At 39.3% G+C, this 26,531-nt stretch overlaps 3 protein-coding genes across 5 annotated transcripts; all 3 read right to left on the bottom strand.

Moving 5' to 3' along the window:
- Positions 1–479: 479 nt before the first annotated feature.
- kcnn1b (potassium intermediate/small conductance calcium-activated channel, subfamily N, member 1b) lies at positions 480–5,916 on the bottom strand. The gene is made up of 9 exons (XM_030727094.1): positions 5,784–5,916; positions 5,122–5,544; positions 4,785–4,880; positions 3,125–3,543; positions 2,835–2,976; positions 2,342–2,452; positions 1,591–1,718; positions 1,353–1,422; positions 480–905 (listed from the first exon to the last, which is right to left on the bottom strand). Exons 1-9 carry the CDS (start codon positions 5,901–5,903, stop codon positions 621–623), a joined length of 1,794 nt encoding a protein of 597 aa, XP_030582954.1. The 5' UTR covers positions 5,904–5,916; the 3' UTR covers positions 480–620.
- A 6,245-nt stretch (positions 5,917–12,161) lies between these two features.
- On the bottom strand, positions 12,162–17,255 carry ccdc124 (coiled-coil domain containing 124). The gene is made up of 5 exons (XM_030727095.1): positions 17,105–17,255; positions 16,427–16,604; positions 13,062–13,260; positions 12,850–12,955; positions 12,162–12,650 (listed from the first exon to the last, which is right to left on the bottom strand). The coding sequence occupies exons 2-5, from the start codon at positions 16,583–16,585 to the stop codon at positions 12,446–12,448; spliced, it is 669 nt and encodes a 222-aa protein (XP_030582955.1). The 5' UTR covers positions 16,586–16,604; positions 17,105–17,255; the 3' UTR covers positions 12,162–12,445.
- Positions 17,256–18,664: 1,409 nt separating this feature from the next.
- Positions 18,665–24,172, bottom strand: cluap1 (clusterin associated protein 1). 3 transcript variants are annotated; one of them, XM_030727528.1, is made up of 14 exons: positions 24,087–24,172; positions 23,587–23,646; positions 23,330–23,441; positions 23,000–23,084; positions 22,720–22,899; positions 21,452–21,547; positions 21,032–21,115; positions 20,795–20,928; positions 20,552–20,693; positions 20,296–20,368; positions 20,085–20,195; positions 19,898–19,944; positions 19,648–19,707; positions 18,665–18,979 (listed from the first exon to the last, which is right to left on the bottom strand). In XM_030727528.1, the coding sequence occupies exons 2-14, from the start codon at positions 23,606–23,608 to the stop codon at positions 18,809–18,811; spliced, it is 1,317 nt and encodes a 438-aa protein (XP_030583388.1). In that variant the 5' UTR covers positions 23,609–23,646; positions 24,087–24,172; the 3' UTR covers positions 18,665–18,808. The 3 variants fall into 3 exon arrangements, 2 of the variants coding, with proteins under 2 accessions (XP_030583388.1, XP_030583389.1); XR_004019885.1 differs by having other exon boundaries at positions 18,842–18,979; positions 19,535–19,707; XM_030727529.1 differs by lacking the exon at positions 19,648–19,707.
- Between the last annotated feature and the right edge of the window lie 2,359 nt (positions 24,173–26,531).

The raw sequence follows: 26,531 nt of genomic DNA, 5'->3' as shown, positions 1-26,531 counted from the left end.
GAGTGAATATAGATCTTCCTTATTGAACTTATTGAATTAGACTAGTATGTATGTGGTATGTGATCTGTTTCTATAATCACTTCCATTTTTCAAGTTTTATCAGTGTTTTTGGAAAAAAATCTAAAGACAGTCTTGAACTTGTGTTCAGCCTTAATCGCTGGATTGTGAGAGTAGAGAACCTCAGTGATGGAAAGGCTTCAAAATCTTTAGCAACTCTTTTCTATGTGAGGTATGAGAAGCACAGGGAGACTAGCATACAGTCCCTTTAAATGTAGGCTCTTTCAGATTATATGAGTGCCTTGGAATTTAATTTTAATAAACAAAAAAGTTAATTACTCCTTAATTCTCCATGAACAGCTGTCTATCTTTTGCACACTTCCCACTCTAACTGTGAAACTGTGGGCAGAGGAGATGAAGGAATAATGCTTTTCCTTTTCCTCTGAAATCCCCTGACAGAGGGTCTTCCCCTCTCGCTGGAGTTGTTCAAAGTGGTGCTGTATGACTGGTGCTGCTGCTGTGTATGACTCCTTAAACACGGAACTGAGTTCATGTTGAGAAAATCCATCCCAGCATTGAAAATGGTTGCACACTAAGAGGGGAAACCACTGAGGAAGGGCCAGTCAGTTGTATGGTGTCTCTGGTGCGGTGGATCCTGGACAAAGCTGCCTGGCTGGCACGGAACAGCGCTCAGAGCTCAGGGAGGATGATAGGAAGTGTACACGGCAGGCCAAGTCATCCAGGAAATCTTTTTGTAGCTTTGCTATTGCTTGAGAAAGCGCAACAGGCAGCGACTGCACACAGTGAAGGATGGAGTCCAGTTTCTCTTCCAGAGCCACGATCCTACTGTCCAGCTCACCGCTTCGATGCTGCAGCTCTGACACCAGGTCGTACATCATGTTCTGAGTCTGAAAGCATTACGGACACGCTGAGATCACTTTCAAGTATCAACAAAGTATCAGCAACTCAGGGATTTTCACATTTTAGATTATTACAAAAGTCATGAAATTAAATTTTCTGTTTAGTATTAGCAATTTTCACTCAGTAAAACTGAAGTACTCGATGGGGGTCAAACAAAAATAATTATTAATGGCATTTGTCCAACATTTTATAATGTTTTCCAGTAGGCAACTGCAAAGGGTGCCACTGCTCAGTACAAAGTGCCTTTCACAAAGAAATCCCAAAGAGCTTGTTTTTAAGGGATGCACTGTGAATACTGTTCCAGTACGAAATAATTATTAAAAAACTGTTTTCCAGTAAGCAAAGATTTTTGTTTTTGTTTGTTTTAAGATTTAAAAAATGTATTCTTCTTATTTATTTATTTTGAAAATAAGAAAAATACTGTGTATACAAACCTTTGCGAGATCAGCAACTGTATTGGCCTGGTCAGTTAATTTCCTTTGCTCCATTTTCACTCGTCGCAGTCTAAAGTTGTGAACCAGAACCAAAGTCACATTTGTGCTAAGATAATATAAATGCAGCATTCAGTTTGTCTCAATAACAACTTAAATCCTGATTCACATAATCAAGAGTCGCAAATTAGACTGTAAAGCCATTTATCCAAATCTCTAATGATGGCATAGTTGTACCCACTGGTGGATGGCTTGCAGGAATTTACGCTGATGGTGGCGTACTCTGGCGTGATCAATCTTTTTGACCAGCTTGGTGTTTTTGTAGATGAGCCAGGTCTCCCTCAACACATTTGCTGCTGTGTTCTTTATCTGAGGAAGACACAGTATGTCAGTGATAAGGCAAAACAGAAATGTAATGTGGATCAAAATCTGATGGTACTTTTCTGCATTCATAATTCCATCAATTTCCTTGGTTGAAATGCAGCTCCAAACCATGACAGAGCCTCCACCGTGTTTTACAGATGGTTGTAGAGACATTCATTCAGTCATTCATTCTTTCCTGACTTCCTCTGAACATACTGATAATGATTTAAATCTAAAAGTTCAAATTTGGATTTGGATTTTTTTTTCTCCCTGTTTCCCTTCCTTAAGAATTACCAAAAACAGTCACTTGCCCTGTAAAGGTTAAATATATGACTCTAAGATACTGTTCATCTGCTATAGATAGTTTTTTTACACCTGCCATTTCTTCTTCTGTGCTCGACTGGTCTAGTTTCTTCAAATTCCTAATACATGCCAGGTTTTTGGCTAATAACTCTCCAGAAATAGAAAATAGAATGGAACTCTGCAAAATAGAAAGAAATGACGGGTGGCTCAAGAATTTAGCACAGAACTGTATATGATTAAAAAAAGAAAATGTTAATACTTTTAAGACTGTTCATCTAGTTTTAATATTTAATGTTCAAGTACTGAATCTGTGTGTGCAAACAGACCTTTTTGTAGATTTGGGTATCCATCATGAAGTTGTGGACATGTTTCTCAGCTCTGGTGAGTTCTGACTTCCTTGCAACAACGGCCACAACTAAGGCTGTACAACCTGCTCCCTGACCAGAAGAAGAGCAATGTTAGCATGACTGAGGCTGTTACTTAGCTACCACAAAAAACATTACAATTATTCATGTAGCCCAGGATTTTAAAGCAGCTTTTTTTTTCTTTCTTTCTTTTTCTTAAACTAGTATTTACTTTCCAGACAAATTCACTGAGTGGCACGGAAGATAAGAAGCTTATCTCATTAGACTACCAACTGTGAATCCTCTGACTAAAAGAAAAAGCAAGCTCAGCAGTCAGAGTAGAGAAGGGTTAGTTAAAACATATTCAGTGAGACAGCAACAAGGGAAAGTTTTGTTATGTGTATATATGTTCATGGATAGATTGTTTTAACCCTTCCCTACATGTCCGGATGTACTGTATTAGTATAAAACTCACCATAATTCCAGTTAACAGGCAAACCCCCTTTCCACAGTAGGTATGAGGGACCATGTCTCCATAGCCAATGGACAGGAAAGTAATGGAGATGAGCCACATTGCTCCAAGGAAAGTACTGGTTACTTCCTGTGCATCATGATACCTATTTAAACATGACACCCGTGTGTAAAAGCAGTTTATGTTAAAGCTGAAGAGACCACCTTTGATTTCAGTTTCTTAAATTATTAGCCGCCATTCTGATTAACAGGGTGATTTTTAAGTAACACATTTAAAATCCTTTCAAATGATACCTTTCACATACACGCACTGTCCATGCTGCAATGATCCAACAGGACACACTGAAGACTAGCAGCACTGTGCCGGGGCAGATGGTCATCAGGGTCTTCATGACAAAACGAGTGTCAAAGTTGATCTTGTTGAGCGCCCCAATGCTACGAGAGGAAGCGTCCGTGAACAGCTTGCTGTGGAGCAGCATGACCCGGCCGATCAGATAGAGGCGCAGAAACATCGGCACAGAGAGGATGATGTCCACATCAGCGTACGCCACTGATGCTGTGTAGCTGAAGGCCAGTCGAGTAGTCCAGGTGAACACATATTGGCCTGGGATTGGATGGATGGCACAGACGAGGAGCTCCAACATAATGAAGACAATTCGCTCAAAGGTCATTGCTATCCGCCAATCGTCTGCACCGTTGTCTACCATGAAGAGCTGCAGAAGAAAAGTAATAGCAATTTTATGCCATGAGTGTGACAGAATAATGAGTGATAAACATTTTTTGTTGGGATTATAGTTGCATTTTTTTTGTTTTGTTGATGTGACTAATTCTGAAGCAATAAAGTTGAATGCTATATGCTGCTCTCTGCCATTTGTCAAAGAGGTTTTTATAAATACTCTGTATTGCCAAAAGTATTCACTCATCTGCCTTCACATGTATACGAACTTGAGTGATATTCCATTCTTAATTCATAGGGTTTAATATGATGTCGGTCAACCCTTTGCAGCTATAATGTTGTTTTTAAATGTGGTCTAGAAATAAAATTGAAATTAATATAAGGGCTTCAACTCTTCTGGGTAGGCTTTTAACAAGGTTTAAGAATGTGTTTATGGAAATTTTTGACCATCCTTCCCGAAGCGCATTTGTGATCATGGATGAGAAAGCCTGGCTCACAGTCTCCACTCTAATTCATCCCAAAGGTGTTCTGTCTGGGTTGAGGTCAGGACTCTGTGCAGGTCAGTCCAGTTCTTCCACACCAAACTCACTCATACATGTCTTCATGCACCTTGCCTTGTGCGCTGGTGCGCAGTCATGTTGGGGCCATCCCCAAACTGTTCCCACAAAGTTGGGAGCATAAAATTGTCCAAAATGTCCTGTTGTGCTAAAGCATTAAGAGTTCCTTTCACTGGAACTAAGGGGCCAAGCCAAACTCCTGAACAGCAACCAACACCATAATCCCCCCTCCACCAAACTTTGCACTCGGCACAGTGTATTCAGACAAGTGTATTCAGACTTGTCCATAGTGCTCACTGAATGTTTACTCAGTATTTATTGAAATTGGACTTAATCACATGCTACAGCCTTTGCAGTCACCAAATCTCAACCCAACTGAATACCAGTGTTAGATTTTGGATTGTCGTGTAACTGTTTAGGAATTACAACCATTTTAATACACAGCCCCCATTTTCAGAGGGTCAAAGTTTATTGGACAAGTGACTGATGAGCAGTTTCATGACCAGGTGAGGCCTGTTCCCTCATTATTTCATGGCAAATTAAATAGATAAAAGATCCGGAGTTGATTTCCAGTGTTGAGCTTGCATTTGGTAGCTGTCCTCTGGGATTCCATATGAGGTCCACAGAGGCAAAATTCTTATGGATCTGTCTTTAGTTATTTAAAAGTTCATGAATATAATATGAAGGTCAAGAACGCACTGCATAGTTTGGTCATTCATACCTGGATTTCCCTTGCATGGTACATCACAATGAGGCCCAGCAGAATAGCGGTAGAAAGGCTGATCAGGCCTTTTAGCACATATGAATACATGGATTCCTGTAAATGATGGGGGGGGGGGGGGGAAACATAAAGCTATTAAACAAATGAAAAACCCTCAAGGTTAACATTTTTAATTTTATATATGCTATACTGACACCACCTTCATTTATCTGTTGAAACATAATATTAATCTTATTTTGAGATGCCAGTGTTTCTACACTGATGTGGTTCTTGTTTTTTTTGTTTGTTTGTTTGGGGGGTTTTTTGCACACTTTATAGTTTATCAACTAGAATGCACCTTGGTGTAAAATCCCCTTGACAGCTCAGTCTCGACAACCATGACAATAATGCCAAACATCCCACAGACCAACGCGTAGTCGCTCAACTGTTTGCGCTTCCCAAAGAGAGCTCTCCTCTGACCCAGCCTGTAGCTGATGTCCTTGGTCTTCTTCTGTGGTACGCTACCTTCCTCACCATTGGCCTTACTAGAGTCTTCTCGGATGACTTTGGAAAAGGCGTCCTCCAGGATGGCACTGTGAAGAAGCTGAATAGGCTGCTGGGCTGAAGGAAGCTCTGAAAGACTAGATCTCAAAGTGCCGTGGCTGCTCAGGGGTCGGACTGCATCCCCGTTAAGTATGTCACTGTTTTGTAAGGTGTGAGGAGGTGGAGAAGTGTGTTTAGGAAGGGAGACTTTCGATCCATTGGGGTGCTGAGAGACTGTCTGCAAAAGGAAATAAGACTGTGAAAAATAGGCATGTAATATGCTGAAAGATGACTGCAAGAAGGAGACAATTTATATGCAAACTGCCTTTATGGGTAAATTAAATCTGCACAAGGAGACGTTTTAAAAAACGGCCATAATTTGGAAACACTCAGGTTACCTAAACTTCCTTCCGATGCTTCAGATATCAGTAGGAAAAATTGTTTGAATCTTTAAGCCAGCAGTATCAAAATATTCACCTGACTTTGCCGCTGTCTTGTTCTCTCATCCATTAAATCCTGGGTCTCTAGTGAACTATACTGACTGGTGGAGAAAGATGTGACACTTTTGTTACTGACTGGTGTAGGCGACTTCTTCATCTGGCTCGTTAAGGGCTTGTGAGGGAGGTGGGGGCACCTGAAGATGATGGATGGATCTTCAGATGAGTTGCATGTTTGATCTCCTGTTTTCGGGCAGTGGGACTCTTGCTGTTGGTGTTGCTGAACTAACAGTGGCTCTTTACCAAAAAGATCTCTCCAGTTGACATCTGCACTAACAGTAGGATGAGGTTGTTTTTGGAGTTTTTGATTACACTCGACTGAGTCCAGAGGAATGTTGAACAAATTTGTTGCTTGGCTGCTGTCTTTCAGTTTAAAATGATTGCAGGGCTGTTCTTTTTGACCTTCTCGGTTAGTGCAGTGAGGCATGAAATGATCTTTTAGATGGTTTGTTGCAGGATTCAAAAGCTCTCTTTGGTTTGCTTGCTGTGGTAAAACCTGGCAAGTAGTTGAAATGTGGCTGCTGGGAGAGAAAAGCTGAGCATGTGGTGAACTTGAAAGGCTTCTCTTAGCTGTTACTCTGCAATCTTGGACCGTGCTCTGTTTTGACTGTGGTTGAAAACTAGAGGCATCAGGACAGGAACATCCACATCTGTCATTGTGGTTTGGATGTACCATACTGGTCCCTGCTCTTTCTGCTGAGGGAGAATCATCTCCTACATCCCCAATATGGCCACAAAGAAGCAACCAGTCCTGATCGCTCAGCTGTGATAAGGTTAAGTTTTGGGTTTTCAGTGGCGACATCTGGGCTGAAGCTCTTGGAGGACTGACTCCATTGCATGTTTCATGGGGTGAAGATGAAACACAGCGCTGACTTTTCTTCTGTGGGGACGAAGGCATTTCAACTGAGGTGCCTCTATATGGATCATGCTTCCCCTCAGGAGACTTTATTGGAGGGGACGGCCCTCCTGAGGTACAATGCTCGTGGTCACCTTCGTGGAAGACTTCACCTGTTGAGTCAAGACGCCGTGTTGCATTGGTGGGTTTAACTAGAATCAGCCTCATGGCATCAATGCAGGGCTGAAATGACACCACAAAAATAAATAAAAACAATTATTACATTATTAATTATTGTTTTATTAAAAATAAAAACAATTAATTAAAAAAAAAGTATATTATTTGATTATAAATGATGCTTTAATGTCAGCGTGATTTGAATGTTGCAAGTAGTGGGAATTACATATACAGTCATGTCAAAAAGGAAGTTTTCACAGAACTTTATGCAACTCTGTCAAATAGACCCTTACTGCTTGCATAGGAATTTAAAGGTAAGTAGCAGCAAGGTGCTAATAATCAAATGTACCTGATTAACTGATCATCAGCAAATGTGATCAATTCTATAAAAGTGAAAACTTTGTCACTTTGATGGTCTGGAGCATTTAGGTGTGTCTTATCACTGTAATCCACTACTGTATATGCTATAATCTTCTGAGGAGTGGACATCCCAGCAATTTCACTCCAAGTTCAGACTGTGCAATGCTCAGAGAAAACAAACAAACAAAAAAACAAGTGCTACCTCTCAGACAGTACAGGCCTCAGTTAGCATGTTAAATGTTAAAGTGTCCAATTAGAAACAGACTGACAAGTATAGCTAGTTTGGAAGGGTTGCCAGGAGAAAACCTTTTTTCTCTAAAAACAACATGGCAGCACAGTTTAGGTTTGCAAAATTACAAACTGCAAGACCTCTGGAATAATGTCCTTTGGACAGACAAGGCTAAAGGTCAATGGTTGGTCATAATGCACAGTGCCACCTTTGGTGAAACACAGCCTATCAGCACAAACACCTCATACCAGTTGTCAAGCACGGTGGTGATTTGGGCTTGTTTTGCAGTCACGGGTCCTGGGTACCTTGCAGTCACTGAGTCAACCACAAACTCCTCTGTATACCAAAGTACTCTAGAGTCAAATGTGAGGCCATCTGTCAGACAACTAAAGCTTGGGTTAAATTGTGTCATGCAATAGGTCAATGATCCCAGACGCAGCAACAAATTTACAACAGAATGGATAAAAAAGAAAAGAATTGGCGTGCTGCAATGGCCCAGTCACAGTCCAGACCTCAACCTGACTGAAATGCTGTGGCGGGAAATTAAGAGATCTGTGCATAAATAAATGCCAACAAGCCTCAATGAAATGTAGCATTGTTGTAAAGAAGAGTGGGAGAAAAGTTCCTCCACAATGATGTGAAAGACAAAATGAATACTTCAAGTTACTGCTGCTGAAGGTGGTTCTACTGTATAAGTTATTCAGTCATGGATGCACTTTCTTTTTCACAGGACTGTATGGTGTATATGGTGTCAGTTAGCCTGTGGAGTTTGTTCCAGAATCAATAGTAAGTCCTCTTACTTACTCTGGAGCTGTGTAGCAAGTTGTAAGCACATTTACCACTGAAGGCTATAGATGTACTTCGTAAAAGACTAAAAGTCTAAAAGACTTTGACACTAATAAAAATGTCAGCAGGCAATAAAAAAAAACAAGTCAATATTCACTGACTCTAGAAATAAGATATTTTACTCTTGTGTGGTTTGGGAATCTTTAGCTTCAATAATACTATTTTTTCCTAATGAAAGGGGGAATAAAAGGTTAATCAAAAATAAATATTTAATTTAAATCTAATAGATTTTTGAATTAAAAGCTGTTTGTGTTTACACATGGAAAAATTATTCAAGGGAAAGTGACACTGAATTTTAAAAAAAAAGTTCGATCATAGGTTTGTGTTTTTTCTAAGATTCTGTCAGTAGCAGATGTGATCCCCCGCTGGTGTTTGTTTGCTGCGCATCAAAATCAGAAAGCCTCGGAGAATTATACAGAGCAGCTTAACACAATACTGAATGAATTTCGAATGCAATTGTAACTACATTTATATAACTACAAATGTAGATACACATACTCAGTTTTACATTAGTATCTTCAAATATCTGAGATGTGGATGTACATTTGAGTTTTCTGCCATTTTACAGGATCACACTTTAGGAGCAAAAGATGTTAAATATTTAGTAACAGATGGAGTTTTAACATTTAAGGATAAGATTTTGTTTAATCAAACTTGATGCTTGATATTGTTGATTAATTGAACAAAGTTTAAATTCACTCTACAAAATTGTACATATGCATCCAGTCATATATCCATCAAATAGAGCCTTAAATAAACCCCTGAAATACTCATATATATATATATATATAAGAATATGGCATCTACAACAGCTCACCTTTACAAGCTTTATGACTTTTTTCAGGAAAGCAACTAGTTATTTAACATGGTGTTTGTCTTATTTTGGACTTTTCCCCTTCAACTGCGACATCCCCACCGCCACCCCCAAATATTCTTTAATAAATTAGAAAAAAAAAACTATCTGACCAAACCTTTAGTGCCACAAGTGCTCCTTACCTTCCTTTTCCATATGTTACTTTTGTCCAGACTTGAAGAAACAGGTTGCAGATAGAAAGTGCTCCTGATTTGCAGAACACAAGTGTTAAGAAGAAAAGGAGCAGTCTGAGTGGGTGTTGGACAGCGGCTTCCCTCCTCCCGGTACAAACACTCAATAAAGGAGCTTTAGAGATGCTTTCCTTTGAAAGTAATGATTAGAATTCAACATGAAGAAAGGAAAGGGCAACAGCAGCTGGCCTGGTAAAGGGTTGCCAAGCAAATGGACACAGAGTGGGAGGGTGCGGCAACAGGTTAGGATGCAGAGAAAAAAAAATCTGGAACATCAGACCAGCGTGTTAAGGCGGAACATCACACATATAGCTCAAAGACATAAATTGGGAGTGGAAAGCTCAGTTGCCAGGGGATAACAAAAATGGAAATGTTAGCTTTCAATGCAGAGTGGAAAATAAAAGGTCAGCTTAAGTTGTCATTGAAGCTCTGTGGTTCAAAGGCCTTCGCGCGGTCTCTTATCTCGTCCACCAGAAGAGCCTGCAGAACAAAAGTGTCCATTTTTAAATCTGGTTCTGAATGAATCAAGCTAGTGAGTGCAGGGTCTCATCAATGAAGCCCTAGAAGATCTAAGAAATTAAACTGCAGGAGCAATTTTACAATTGAAGTGTATTTGTATATCTATGGAGATGTTTATCAGTTTATCATAGTTTTGATTATTTTCAACATGAAGAATGTGCCATTTTTAACTGTACAAAATATTGTCAAACATTTTCATGAGTAAGCTACAAAACAAAAACATTTCTTCAATCTTTAAGGTCTGTGGTAGAGATTTGGGCATAAATCCCATTTCCCTAATGTAACTGACACCGTGCTTCAATTATTATGATGTTTTACAAATAATTTACTTATATTTAGGCATTCTGAGCTCTGTTTTATATGTGCTCACTTTCATTTCACCTGGCATCAGACAAACCTCTAAAGCCTACAAACTGCTGCCTCAGCAGTTCAGTGCGCATGTTGCTGTGCTGGAGAAAACCTTTGTGACCCACAGGAGCACCGCTCACTGTCACAGGCCAAATAAATGACCACCAATGAGATCTGAAGCAACAACTGCTACATGGCTATATGTGATAAGAGCCCTAATATGGAGAAATTCTGGACAGAAATGGTTCATATGTGTTGTTAATGTTGTTGGTGCACGTAACTGAATCTAAGTTGTTTCACCACTACGGAAAACCTTTCTCCACACAGCATGGCTTAAGCTCTGCCCTTTGAATGACTTATTCGAAAAGCAGGTTGTTGACTAAAAGCAGAGTTGCATCAGATACATGCACACATGATCACGAGGCCACAATTTTAGCACCAACACAGCTCTACCAGTTTGATAATAACCTGAAGCTTCTGCTTTTAGGGGTCACAACTGACTCTTCCATGATAAAGACTTAAATTATTGCTGAATTAAAGCAAACGGGTCTGACAGAATAAATAAGGGATGCCAAATTTAGCTACTCTGGATGATTTTGCTGAATTCTTAAGGTTTGAGCTCAGTGTTATTAAATAACATATATAATAATAATAGTACCAATAAAAATATTTTAGAGTAACTCTCAGCCTGGAAGAGAGCTGGTCAAGGCTTTTTTACCTTTGATTAGGTTCTTCTATTAGGTCACCTGGAGTGACCTAATAAAAAACTACACCAGGTAACCTACTAGCTGAGTGTTTAGGCCACATACCACACAGGTATGAATCACATTTGATTCCTGGCTGTCTGGAACTTTAATGCATGTTGCTTCACTTTTCCCTGTCTGGCTTTGCTGCTCCTACCTAAAAAAAAAAACTAAAAAAAAAATTTATATATATATATATATATATATATATATATATATATAAAATATATATATAAAATCTGAAAAAATTTTATGCAAATTTCCCTGTTTAGCATTAATCAAATGGCACATATGGTTTTGACCAGAAAGTAAAAGATTCTGCTCTTCGCAGTCATAGTCCAAGTAATAAAATGAGGAAGCAAGGGCTAAAAGTTTCCATCAGGTAAAGCCGAATAGCCAGGGAAGCCATCATCCATGTGTCAACATAAAGTTTCAACACTTAGTATGCCATCACACAGAGTACCGGATTAATACTCTGCGATGAGCCAACAGCCAATCCACATTCTGCTCATCTAACCCCCCCCCCCCCCCCAAAAAAAAAAAAAAACTAGCAGGCGTTATTACAGTTGATCTCTGGAACCACTTCACCATCCTGCAGTTTTATAGCAAATGCAAAGTCAGGCTCTGTTCTTACACATCTGAACCACAGTGGGGATATTGTGGTAGAAATCTCACTTCCTCTCTGTGTACCTTGATAGTTCAGCTGCTCCACTGCAGGAATTTCCCAACTCTGGGATGATTAAAATATTTCTTTTATTATCTTATTTCATATTCAGGGGACTCATCTGTAGACATTTCAATACTAAAGTTGAGATTACGCTCACTTGTTGATGAGAAATTATTCTTATACTGTGCCCAAGTCCTGCTCAAAGTCCACGCATAACTAGTGCACTATGAGTCAAAACAAGTCCATGTGGTCACAAAATGTTTCTCCACCTGATGGAGAAATTTGCAACACTCAGGCCAAACCAGACCTCTCCATACCCACAGATGTAAATATGGCACGCTGCTGCTGTTTTGCCATTTGAGTAACAGTTCCAAGCACAAAAGAGGATAGATAGCAAGTCACTCAACAGGTTCTGAAGAATCTGGCGAGTCACTTGCCAAAACAAGAAAGGGAAAAAAAAAAAATGTCCTTCCAAACACATGAGCAGCATTTAAAAGCACAACAGATACTGATGATTGAGCAGTGAACTTTAATAAGTTATTCTCAAAACATCTGGCTTCCCACCTCCCCAGGAGTGCTAGGAGAAAAAGAAAGATGCAATTAAATTTATTAGATGCTGAGATGCCTCATTAGAGGCCACATGCACAAACTTGATGATCAATTGTTACTAGATGGGTGACAATGAGTCTCTCCTTGTTAGTGAATGGAACAGCAGGTCAGTCCTCTGACACTGGCGAGACTGTTTCTGGGCGGATAATGGTGAAGCTCTCGTCAGTCAAAATGATTTTATTTTTCAATGAAATGATTTGATTTTCAATGAAAGTCCCCAGTGTGCATAGGCAGACAGTTTTAATTATTGAGCGAAAAAGTGATTTCACTTTGAGTTGTAGGTGACAAAGCGCTGGTTGAGGGGGTTTTCTGGTGCTTTTGTCCACTCCTTCTTCAATTGTTGTTTCAGTTGCGACAATCTCATGTTGGGGTTCTCCTGTTTTAGACGAGGCATGTTTGCTTCCTCATAGGCGGCAAACGCTGCTTTCATCCTCCGCTCAGGGTGGCGGTCCATGTCCTCAGGCCCCATGCTGAAACACAGGAAGACAGGGTCAGTGATAATGAATTGTTAACATTTTGCTGAAGTCAAAAGTACAACGGGACATCAAACACACGATTGGCAGTGGCAGTTAGCTTTGTGAACTAAAATATTTTAAAGGTAATTCTATGTCGTACTGGGAGCCAATGAAGAGATATCAGTACTAGGGTAATATTAATGCCAATTAATACCTGAGAACAGCGATGGCATCTTCTATTGTTCTGGCTTCCACGGTTCCTTCTTCAGGGATAACTCTGTTCACATTCTCCTCCAGTGGAGTGTCCAGGTGGCTTTTTTCTGTGGGAAGAAGTTTAAACTCTATGCAATGATTGTATTTTATCTCATATCATGATGTACTTTTATAACTCTGCAAGCATATACTTGTCATCAAAATGTGCTTTACCTTTCGGTTTGAGCTGCTGCTCCTCTTGCTGCTGCTGCTCATTGCGAAGCGTCTCTTCAATCTGCGCACGAGTCACTTTTCCACCAGATCCAGCCTCTTTCTGGGATTTGCCTTTCAGCTTAGAACTTTCCTCATCGAGAAGTCGCTGGTTTTCCTTTTTCCTCTCAAGAAGTTCCATCCTCTTTTTCTCCTTGCCATCCTGCAACATCAGAAAAAGAGTTTATGGGATAAGACTTGCTGCTCCTTTGTGCTTAAAATGGGTCACTACATATATTCTGGCACATGAGACTACACACTTCACACTGCTTAGTGGGTTTCCTGATGTTCCCTACATATCAGTCACGAACAAAGGGAAAAGAAAATCACACATACTGTCTGTACAGAATACAATGAGTTTGAAAAAGGAATGATAAAAGAAATCCCCTGATATACATCTCTCCAATCTAGTCTGTACATGCCTATGTGTATATGGCATAATGTCAGGCATTATGCCATATACATCTAGTACTGACTTGATCTAGTGCTGACTAGATTGGGGAGATGACACCTTTATGGCACAATTATGTTTTCACTCCTGTTCTTTTGTTTGTTCGTTAGCAATGTAACTCAAATTTTTTTTAACCAAAACTGAATAAACTTTGTGGAAATATTCCTTAGGGGCCCAAAAATACAATTTAATTTTCAAAGTCAAAAGTCAAGGTCACCAAAATTTTTAAAAAAAAAAAAAAAAACAAACAAACAAAAAAAAGGCTCTCTCATCATTGGCAAAATCGCAGTGAATTTTTCATCTATCGCGATGGAATTTGGTACTCAGGTATTAATAATTACTCTTAAGATTGGTTGTAGTGGCTCAATGTGAGGAAAAGAATCACAGCCCACAATTTCTAAAGTGAGCGCCAGTAGATTTTTTTTTTGTCAGGCTGCTCTGAGGTTTACTGCTCTGTGTGGATTTACACAACTGAATTCAATAAGATGTAACCCAGTATTTCACAAGCTATCTTAGCTGATTTCCATCCCCTACACTTACAGTATACTGTTTATACTATCTTTATACTGACAGTATGCAGTTGGTATAAAGGTTGAATTCAGTGAATGAATCTCAGCATCATCAACTTAAATTCAAATTCACCTGTGCTAAACTGATGTAACCATTACTGACCACAAACACCACAGCCATTGTGCACCAGTCCAGTCAGAGCTTTACTGTAAACTCACCACTGTACAGCAAACTGACCTGTTTATCCTGCACTAAACTGCAGTACTTTGAATAACACAAAGTTAGTGTACCTCAGTTTGTTTTACAGGATGCTTCACAAATGAAAAAACAACACTTTACCTTGTATACAGATCCAATATCTGATTTTAAAATGAAAGTTTTAAATGTCCAGTTTATCAGATGTCACTGAGCAGTCCTTTAAATCTAACCTCTCTTCCTCTCCTCTCCTCTTTCTTACATCTTTCTCCATCTCTGAGTGAACTTCTTGCTCATTCTTTTCTCTCCCTGGAAATACAGCAGCTGTTCCTTTAGCTAGCAGACACACTGTGTGACAAACTGCAGACACTGCGTGTCTGCTGATTTTTGTTGAGCATTGAGAAATGTTGCATTGGAATACCTGCACCACATTGCTACCTTTATTTTCACTCCTCTTCTGTAGCGCTACCTAGACCACAACTTACGGACATCTGCACTCGGTTCAGCCCGGTGTAACCCCTGAGCACAGTGCTATAAATGATACATAAATTATCTGGTTTTGTCTCTTTCATTTCTTCGTATGTGATAAACCCTGGGGATGGATACATCAGTATGATTGTCCCTTAATGTGATATTGTTCCTCCATTTAGGCTCAGATTGGTTTGATGTTTGAAGGTGCAGTGACCGGAAATAAAAACTCCCCAATGGGGTGTCAGCATGACAAAACCTCTCACAGTTCCTGGGATTTTATGTTTAATAAGTAGCCCGAAACTATCTTTTCAAGCTCCCCTTTCACTCTTCTTCCCCCTCGAGTTCACGCTGGTAACCACGTTCCTTTCTGTTGCCCTGTAAAATCAAGCGTGAACAGGACCGTCAAGAGATAGTGCTTGCACATTGTGAACAAAACTGGTCGTGCCCGCTGGCAGATTCCAAATTGCTGTGAAATAATACTATAGTGCAGGAATCTAGCAGGAGAAAAAAATCTGAGTCTGGTATTTGCGATGGCGGAGTGCGAGGGATGTGTGCCCGCTTGACAACTGCAGTGATAGAAGAGTTCCGACAGCAAACCGGTAAAATTCTCAGCCTGGCATGAGATGACCTCAGCCTGGCACGAGATGACCTCAGCATGGCGCAGCGCCGGGTGATCAACTGCTGGCTAGAACCATGAGAATAGTGAAGGAGGAGGACTAGCTCCAAATTCTTCAACTTCATCTCAAATCAACAACTAGATGGTTGATACTAGCGCCAAACTCTACCCTCTTGAAACTTTATGGACTACGCTTAAAAGCTGGGTCCACCCCAGGAAACCAACAAATTTAAATGAAGCAACCAACTGAATGAAAGGTTATTTAACCAAATATTAGTGGGGGTGTATGTAGATATTTGAACCATTATGAATAATTTTGACTGTGTGTGGATTAGACAATACAAACTCAAACTTGTGCACCCATTCCTTGTTTTTTAGTCATTAAAGATGTATGCTGTACAATCATTCCACCTTGGAGTTTTTGTCCAAAAAGCCCAAAATTATCATGACATTCATGCCCATGATGAGTGCATGCAAACTTCTGAACATAGCTGGCTATGCTGTTTTTTTATTTTATTTGCACAAATGTTACCATTTTTCTGTTTCTGTTTGGAGTTCACTGGGATGCCTTAATTTGACCTGAACTTTAGATCTGTGGAGGTGCGTGTGTGTGAGAACTGAGAAAGCACACGTGCAACCAACACCAGAAATTAAACGCTGCATTCCAGAGTTTTTGTTTCTTGTTTTTCAAATATGCATTTTGCCAATATTTCTACTGTTAGTTAGGTTGTCAGTCCTAAGCCTTTCTTTTTATTCTTTCAGCTGCTCCATTCGGGGCTTGCCACAGCAGATCATCAGCCTCCGTTTCACCCTATCCTCAGCTACACCAATCCTCTGCATGTCCTCTCTCACTACATCCATGAACCTCCTCTGAGGTCTTCCTCTTTTCCTCCTGGCTGGCAGCTCCATATTCAAAATCCTTTAGCCCTTCTCTGTACATGTCCAAACCATCTCAGCCTTCCCTCTCTAAACCCGCTCAGTACTAAGCATTTAGTATTTAACATTTGTTTAGCCACCACGTATTATGGCTCAACTTAATTATGATGATAAATCTGCACATCAAACCTGCCTAAAGAAATGGCTTACCTTCCTTTGCTCTTTTCTGAGTACGTGTTTGTCAGTTTCCTGCCAGAGAGCATCTTCCTCTTCCTGCTTCCTGCGGGCGTCTGCCACCGCCTTGGCCTCAGCTTTACGGGCTCTGGCCGTGGCCGCCTTGGAGTTCTCACCCTGGAACTTCTTTGGCATCCCAACAGCTGCTTTTCAGCTGAGAGACGAGAACAGAGGACCATGAGAAGAGAAAGAAACCTTTCAATACAGATGCACAATACTGATCCAGACCGTTTTATTTTAATTCTAAACAATAACCAACACATTCTCATTGGGATATTTACCATCTAGCCTGAAACACAATGTTTATATGATGTACAATGCGCAGGAGCTCTTTCAGGACTTTACTTTACATCTGCAGCTGGACAGTAGGCTACTTAAAATAGTTCGTCTAAATAGAAAACTCAACTAGCTATGCTTCAGCCTCAAAACGCCAGTCAGGCTGCAAATAGTTTAAACTCCACTATCACACGAACGGCTGCAGCTTGCCTGTCAATGCCGATAGTTAGCATTAGCTAGTTGCAGTTAGCTTGTGGATGAGGATGACTTGTTTGACTGTCAACCACGTTCCCGTTTCCTCCGCAATTTGCCCAAAATTTAGCTAACGGGACATTTATAACGATACGTATTTATTCAATAATAAGCGTGGTTTCATACCAGTAATTAAAGGAGAACCGAGTCGTAAGTACAGTTTGCTGTTGTTTCGAAGAGGCATCCGCCACCTCCTCTCCGAAACCAGCGCGCTCACTGATGACGTCCCGCAGCACACTTATGCCGTAAACAGGTGCATTTTCTAATTTCATATTTCAGTGACGCTGCTTTGACTTCGACTGTGGAGAAAACAATGTTTTACATTAAAACAACGAAAAACAAAGACTGACAAAGTCAGCCGTAGTCAAACAGCCAAAAGCTGCTTATAAATTAACCAGTAAGTCAAAATTTTGAAATACTGACCCAACATTTCGATTTACTGTAGCTCTGCCTGGCATTTTTTTTTTCTTGCTGTGGCAGAAACATATGGAAGCTTGTTTCCGCCACTTAAGGAAAAAAAAAAAGTCAAAATTTCAGTTTAACATCTCAGAATTCCAACTTCCTGACTCAAATCTGAGTCTGTTGAAATTTTGACAAACTTGGGAAATACGTCAAAATTTCAGCTAAAACATGTTTTTTCCCCCAGTGGTGGAAACAAGCTTACATAATTTGTAGTTTTAAAGTAAAAGATTTTAAAATCTGACATATAATTAAAACATATCAAAATGTTTCTCATTTATGCATGTTAATATGTTGCATCCAAGCCCTATTATGAGCAGTGCCATGAAAAAATATTTGTTCCCTTTTTGATTTTTGTTAGTTTTTGCATATTTGTCACACTTAAATGTTTTAGATCACGAAACAAATTTTAATATTAAAGAAAACATAACTCGAGGAAATGAGGCCAAGAGGGCAGCAGAAATTGCAACATATATCACAAACTGGATCAATTATAATGTAGATAAAATAATGCTGCATCATAATGATACTTGCAAAACAGGTAATTTTTTCATTTTATATATAAGCCTGCAGATACAAGTGGCAGAAATGAGCTTCCTCCAAAGGGTGGCTGGCCTCTCCCTTAGAGATAGTATGTGGAGTGCAGTCATTCTGGAGACCCTCAGAGTACAGCCACCACTCCTCTACATTGAAAGGAGCCAGTTGAGTTGGTTTGGGCATCCTACTAGGATGCCTCCTGGGCGCCTCTTGGGAGAGGTGTTCTGGGCATGTCCTACCGGGAAAAGGCCCCGGGGCAGACCCAGGACATGCTGGAGAGATTACGTCTCTTGGCTGGCCTGGGAACACCTTGGTGTTCCCCCAGATAAGCTGGAGGAGGTGGCTGGGGAGAGGGAGGTCCGGATTTCTCTGCTTAGGCTGCTGCCCCCACGACCCAGCCCCAGATAAGTGGAAGAAAATGAGTGTATGGATAGAAGGGAAAAAAGCTATCCAGACCTCCAGCTAATCAATGTTTATCACTGACTGCTGCAAATCTTCAGAACTGCAATTGTTTTGTTTTTTTTCTCTCTCTCAGACCTAACAGATTCTTCACCACTAAACAGAACTGATTTAATGGTGACAGCAGTGTGAAAAGTACTCAAATGTAGTGCAGTATAAATTATAACATTTCAAAATATGGCTGACTCACCCTGGAAACAATGTCACCCTGACAGAAGAGACACACAGAGGAGATGTTAAAATAATTTATTATGATAAATATTTTACTCAGATATTCAAGAACACAAACTTGACACTTAAGATGGAAAAATTGGACGGTCTAAATTAGAGCTGGACTATAAAAGCAGCTGGAGCTTATCCATATCTTGTCTTTAGTCAGAAGTCATTGTCATTTTCGTCAAGCAGGGGGGGTCTCATGCCCCGTCTTGAGGGTCGAGGACCCCTGAATACTGGGTCCTCCAAGCTGTCATCGTCCAAATCCTTGCTCTCTTCGTCCTCATCACCTTCCTCATCATCCTCATCCACATCAATCTCACTATCTTCAGTCTGGAAACAGCAGACAAGCAGAGACACATAATAACCACAACACTCAGAGTCCAGTCCAGTGTGTGATTAAAAATATTTCCAACACAATGTGAAAAGGGGATTGTGTATGTGCGCGTGCATGTGTGTGTGTGGGAGGGGGGGGGTCTAATCACTTCCACGACTGGAATAAGAGGGAATTCCTGCAGTACAGGACATGTACCGTTTGACTAATTTAAAGGAAAAATCCACCCTATACTCCAATACTGCATCATTGTTTAAGAACATAATGGTCAAACTCTCTGAATGAGAAGTAATTATAGACCTGTAGGTACTGTATGCAATGAAGGACTGTGTAAGAAACCAATCATTTCTTTCCTTTCTTTAATCTGTCTTTTTGCCTTCTTGCTTAAACAATATCAGGTAGGATTAGACTGTATATTTGCCTTACTAGTGGTATGACACAAATTGTGATGTAAGTGTTTTCTTTGTATACTTTTTAAAATCACAATACTGCTATTGCTGGAAAGAACAGAAATATGTTCATCAGTAGAACAGGTTTACAGGCTTTGGACCTACTTCTGCCTTGTTATCTGGAGGAGCACTCTTGAAAATGATGATCAGGCTGGATGAGAATTTGAGAATGGATTTTCCTTTTAATCACATAAACTAGCTCCTGGTCTGGCACAAACCTTTCCTTTCCGGTGTTTTTTCTTATGTGGGAATGACCTTCTGGAAACAGCTAAAGGGGCCTTAGATAACAAGTTGGAAACCAAAAAGGGGAGAGAAACTGATCAGAGATTGCGCGACAGGAGAGCCGGCTAGAAATGACAGATAAAGGTTAAAGAGCAAGTAATTAGCAGTTTAGTACCATCTGGGATGCCTGGAAGCAAAAAGTCAACACAAAAGAACTCAAGTCTCCAAAAAGGTAGCATGACAAACCTCACTGTCACCACCCTGCATGTTCCCGATGAAACGTGCTCCTCTCCCTAGGGTATGGAAACAGAGAAGCAATGTTGAAGGGATATAAACCTGATTAAAACCTATCAATATCTATACTTTACAGCAGCCTCAGTTTGCACATGAAAATTGATCATAACGAGGATAAGACTATCGCTCATCTACGAACCTGTCGCAATGCCGTTTCGTGTGAGATGTGGCTTAGCAGAACGCAATTCCTCCATGTCACTGTCTGAACCTTCATCCTCTGGAACATCAATCTCTGAGTCCTCATCTTTCACTATATACAATATATAAAAAACAAGTTTGGACAGTGATAGAAAGGTATGAGATTATGTGATATGTTTTTAGCTTTAATTCTGTGTGTTTATTTATCTCACAGGAACTCTTCATCAGCTCCCTCTCCTCTTCTCTCAGTTTGCTCTGCATTAACCTCAGAGTGTTTTCAGCCTCCTGCAGCAGAGAAAGAAAACAACATACAGACATAAATTTTGCACATGCATGCTGGCATTATAGGGACATATTAACAACTTCTTAAAGCAGAAGTATGTATGAATGTTTGATATATTTAAGGAATTTTATAGGACACGTTTTTGTAGAAAAAATGTCCTACGTTTTCTACATACACACACACACCTCAAATCTCTCCTGTTCCAGTCTATGGTATTCATCCAGCTGAGACTCCAGAAAGCAGAGGTTTCTGAACTTCTCCACGTAGATCTCATAGTGCTTCTGCAGATCTTCCTCAATCTTCTCATATTCATCCATGAAGGTTGGTCTAAAGAACAAAAAAACTGTTTTGCAAGAACTTAAACAGCGAGGATAAACTTATTTGTTAAAGATTTGTTTTAAGTTGAGTAGAGAAAAGCTCAAACTGACCTGACACTCTGCAGGGTCTGTAGCCTCTTCCGATTCCTCTCCAGCTCCTGCTTCTTCTTTTCTATCTTGGCGTCCAGACTGGCCTCATCAGAAACAACATTATTCAGCAGGTCTTTGGTCTTTTCCACACTTTTCTTTAAAACAAAGACATAGCAACAGATTCAGTGCTACACTATTTAGCAGTCATAAACACGCCCCTTTTGAATTTTGATGGAATTCGACACCAAAATTACAGACCAAAACCTCCTTGATGGCAGCTCTCAGGGCCTTTTCAGTCTCATTGATCTCCAGAGGTCTAGCAATGGCTGCAGTTCTCATTTCCTGCAAGCAAAGTGAAAATAAAGACAGCAAAGTAAACCCCTGTGCCACCGAATGGCGTCTTTCAAAGAGACAGCCCTATAATTGTACAGCTGTGTTCATCTGAAATGATTTTTACTGCAAAAACTTGATATTACTGACCTCACCAGCACTTACATTATAACAGATGAAGGTTGAAATGCTAGTTGAGGGCCAACTCAAAGAATTTTTGTTTTATTCTTTATTAATTCTCTTTAGTTTGAATTTATTAACAACTAAATAATATCTGGAATAACACGTTTTTGACCAAGAAATTAGTGCTTCTTAAAATCATGAATTCATATCTGTGTTTTCCCTCACCCTTAAGTCCACCTCCTTTCCCAGTAAATCATATAAAGATGCTCCTTTCAGCGTGACCTCGGATGCCAGCTGCCGAGCTGCTTTAAGATCTGAAATCTAGAGTAAAACAAACGTGAGATCTAATCAGCAACAGCTTTTTTCTTATACCAAGGATTTCATATAGGACAGATTAAAAAACAAACAAAACAAGAAAAAGTATTGGATGAATGGATAGAAATGATACACAAGAAAAAAACACATATTAAATGATATGGGCTATTTAAAGGAGACATGCCTCTTAGTTATTGTAAAGCTTGATTTGTAGTCTTGTGTAGCCTACACAAGACTACAAATCAAGCTTTTAACATTTCCCTATATTTATAGTATTTATAGTTGTGTGCTGCTTACTTCTCGACTTCAGGTTAAAACATTGGATATACTACTACAAAGCTGTGCAAAAGCCTTGAGCTACCCCTAATTTCATGTCAGATCTAGATTTAGTAGATACAATTTTTTACTAATAGTATAAAATTTTATCTACTAAATCTTTTAATTTTGTAATTTTTAAAAAATTAACCTTTAAAAAAATATGTGAATTATGCGATCTGTTGCTTCTAACTTTCTCTTTAATTATTCGGTTATAGCCAAACCTCCAGTGGCTACTGACTTTAAATTGGTGATTTTGTCAGTTAACATTGTGTACTGTGCAACTTGGAAATAGTTTGAAATGGCTGCTAGTAGATCAGCGATGTTTGTGTCACCATTTCAGACATTGCATTGCATAACAACAAAAATATATAAATGTGTAAATGCAAAGAGTTGAATTTATCCTGCACTGCCGCACAAGAGTGAATATGGAAACACAACCTACACTCCATCCTTGGCTTTGACTACTGTTCATACAATTAAAGCCAATGGTAAAGCTAGATTTTAACCAGACAATGTGCTAACACCAAGACTTGTTTGATTGTTGTTGGGACATAAATATAATTCACTGCATCCTCAAAATGTTTAGCAGGCTTTGCTCATCGCCAGGACATTTTACAGTTGTAGTTAGTAGAAGTGGCTCCGGTGAGGAAATAATGGCTGAGCACGGAGGGCCTGTTTCACTATGGTATTTTATATAATTCATCTCTTAGTTTCAAACACTGCCCCAAATGAAGTGTCACTTAATATACATTTTCTTGTTTAAATCCTGCAGGACTGACAGTTTCATAATTAAGCATACACTTGACTGAGGATTGAGTGAAACAGACATCACATTACACACAGTGTAGCTAACACCTCACCCGAGAGCTGAGGTCAAACTTGAACTTGCTGTTGTCCTCCTCCACTCTGTCACCCAGAGCCATCTGCTTGGTTTTCATAGCACTGTACAGCACTGAGGTGATCTTCAGCATCTCTTTCACTGCATAGCCGTCAGCCTGGTAGAGACGCTTAGTATTCAGCTTGATGTGAGCCTTTGTTGCCTGCAACACAATGAGACACTTGTCAAAACACAATAATAACAGACCTTCAATTGCCAAGAATAAACTCTACAGTCTATAAAGATTTTTAAGAATACCTCACCATGAACTGTGCCACAGCCTTGATGAAGAATATCCTGTCAGGCTCTGTGTCCACATCAGTAGGAACATCACTCAGCGGCTCGTATCTACAAGAATGAATAGAAGGGAAAGGCAAAAAATACAGATGAATAGGTATCCTCCACTAGATACATGATGTAGTAGCAAATTCATGTGATCCAAAAAAAACATGGAGCAGAATCAGATGACCAACTAAGAATTGCTGCCACACCTAATGGAAATCTAAGTTATGTTAAAACTCCAACCTGATCAACAATGACAATGGCAGGATTTTAAAATGAAATAACTTGATTTTTATTCAGCTCAAGCATACCTCTTCACAAGCCATATTAGGATTTCTGCCACAAGAGTGAAGTTTGGAGTTCTGAAGTTTTCCATGGAGATCAAGCGAGGATAGCCCAGGGCCCTCATCATTTCTGTGAAATCTGCCAAATAATATACAAATAATATAAAATCTGCCAAATGATATACAAGCTTAATTACGGTCTTAAGCAAAAAACAAAGAAATAAAGGAAAGCAAAACAAGTGTTCATTACAGACAACGAGGAGCAGACAGCAAACGTCACTTACTTCTTAAATCTCTGAAGGACATTTTGAGCTGAACACCCTGCACATATAAAGCGTTTTCCTCTGGCAGCAAGACAGAAAAGGCATGTGTTAACAAAAGGCGAGCTATTGACCCTACACTCGTTTATCTTCGAGACTGGCAAGTTTTCAGAGAGAAATTAGTGTTTGGTGTTTATTAGATTAGAGCTGACCGAGTCACGATTTTAAGACAGTAACACCTATTGTGACAGAATCACCAACGACTTCCTCGCTGATTTGTATCGCAGCATAGGACACTGTACCGTTATATTTTAACCTAACCTAGTTTCATTTTAAGGAGAATGCTTATGACTACAAAGCCTAGCTAGCTCGTTAGCAAAAAGCTATCGCTTTGCGTCGCTTTTGATTAACTCTAGTCTAATCTGTGAAAAGACCCACTATATAGTGTGTATATTATATATATATTTTTGACGACGAGGTTAGCAGTTATCAACCGGAGCATGTCGTTTTTCAGGGATCATTACCTGTTGTAGTTGTTCCAAGCTAGGTGTTACGCGGCCTGTACGAGAGACGGTCTCTATGGAAACCAATTTTTCTACGGAAGCTCAAGACATTCAAAAATGCATCTGCGATAAACTATCTTTTATCTGCGGTAAAAATAAATAAATAAAAAAAACAAAACAAAAACGAAAGAAATAAAAAAAAGGAAATAAATAAAATAAAAACTTATAAATTGAGAAGTGCAGATTTTTAAAACTCATATTTCATTGTTATTGATATAGGGCTTTTCTGTGTGGTGTTTGCATGTTTCTGCGTGGTTTCTGTTCGAGTTCTCTGGCTTCCTCCCACAGTCCAAATTGGTGACTCTAAAATTGTCTGTAAGTATGAACCTGAGTGTGAATGGTTGTCTGGCTCTTTGTGTTAGCCCAGTGATAGATTGGCGACCTGTCCAGGGTGTACGCCACCTTTCACCCTATGGCAAATGAGATCGACTCGAGCCCATCCATGACCCTGAAATAAATAAGCAGGAGAAAATGGATGGATGGATGGATGGATAGATGGGATTGTTATTGATATCAGTGTAACTACTGAGCAATACATATTTATGTAAGTACCTAAATATAGTGCACTACTAAGATAAAATAGTCAGTATGAATAAAGAATTGCTTCCAAGATACTCAAGTAGAACATTTAATTGTAACAAAAGAAAACCAAAAAGAAACAACTGAAAGATTTCAGAAGCTATTCTTCATAGATTGTAGGTTTAAAATGGGAAGAGGTTTTATAGCCTGCTCTGTGGACAGTAGGTTTGTTGACAGAGGGCAGGATTTTAAGAGCGTTCTACAATAGTTCAGTGAAATCTAAATCATTATTGAAACTTTTTTTGGATTTTGCTGTTTATGGGATAGCAATGATTAGAATGAATGGGCGACATCAAGAGAAGAATGTGTTATTACTTTTAATAACACATCCTTATAAGGTAGTGTTATTCAACCCCAGGCCTTGATATTATGTCCAAAAGCTATAGGAACATCAGAGATGTGCATTTCAAGTTGAGTTCAAATGTGTTGGAAGTATCTGTTTTAATACTGGATACAGTTGAGTTGTATGTCATTTTCATGATGAAATACAAATAGTGGAGCAATTCTGAAACTGCTCGACTATTTGTGGACACAGGTTTTTGCAGACTGTTTTTTTTTTTTTTATAATCAATCGTGTTACTGACCTGTTGCCAATTAACCTGATTAGTTGCAAAATGTCGTTCCAGCTTTTTAGCACCACTTACTATTCCAGTTATGTGCTGATGTCATCAAATTCAAAAGAAGCTCATATTTTTAAGATTGTAGATTTTCTCAGTTTAAACAGTTGATATTGTCTCTATGTTCTGTGTGAATAAAATACAGGTTTATGAGATTTGCCAACTCAATGCATTCTGATTTTATCTACATTTTACACTTTCCTAACATTTCTGGAATTGGGGTTGCACATAGAACAAACCAGGTCATTTGCATGTGAATACTAAATTATTTGTGTATCCCAGTAATGAAAAGATAGACAAAGTATGAAAACTAGCTATTAAAAAGACAAAATAGATGCCAGTATCAATTTATTAAAGAAAGAGTTCAATTAAAAAGGGAATACCAGTACCCAATCAAATGTAAAGTTGATGAGGAAAAGGTAAACAGAACAAGGCACTGGAGAGAAGTGGTAATGATTTGACAAAGAAAGGGACATTGTGGTGTGATAAACATAATGGATTTGACAGTGAAGAGCCTCAGTGTAGTCATAAGTATGGTATTTGTATCTTTAGAGGAAAATAAGGCAGCAGGAGATGGAAAAAGTCAAATACAAATACCTCAGAATTATAATTAAGTACTTGAGTAAAAACTACTTTCCAGCAACATCATATCTAATGTAAAAAATATTTTGTCTGTCCTGGTTGGTGACCTGTGCAGGGAGTGCCTTGCCTTTTGCCCTATGACAGCTGGGATAGGCTCCAGCCCCCCCGCAACCCTGACAAGGATAGGTGGAAGAGGATGGCTGGATGGATTTTGTCTGTCCTGAATAACACATGTGCTCCTGATTATTGGCCTTTAATTTAAACGTGTAAAAATTTAGAAAATGGCCAAATTAAATCATGAATATTCCTGAGAGGAAAAGCAACAAATTCTCAAAACTTAAAAGCTTGAAACCAGGAAACATGATAAACTAAATACTCAAGTAAAAATTAATTAATTAAAAAAATCTGCTGTATTTTAATTCTGAGTTTAATTTTTTAAAAAGTCTTATTTAAATGTGTGAAGTCCAGTTTTCCTACATTTGTTTGAACTGTGTAGAGGACATCTTGCTGTGAAACAACTTTTTTGATTTGACTGATTTTTGTTTTGTCTGCAGCCAGATTTATCTGTGGATGTAAGATATTATCTTCTGCTGACTAAAGTTTAAAATGCTGCACATTTAACCAAGCT

The sequence above is a fragment of the Archocentrus centrarchus genome, chromosome 4, assembly GCF_007364275.1.
Source record: "Archocentrus centrarchus isolate MPI-CPG fArcCen1 chromosome 4, fArcCen1, whole genome shotgun sequence".
Classification (NCBI taxonomy): domain Eukaryota; kingdom Metazoa; phylum Chordata; class Actinopteri; order Cichliformes; family Cichlidae; genus Archocentrus; species Archocentrus centrarchus.
This window is presented reverse-complemented; position numbering and strand designations above follow the sequence as displayed.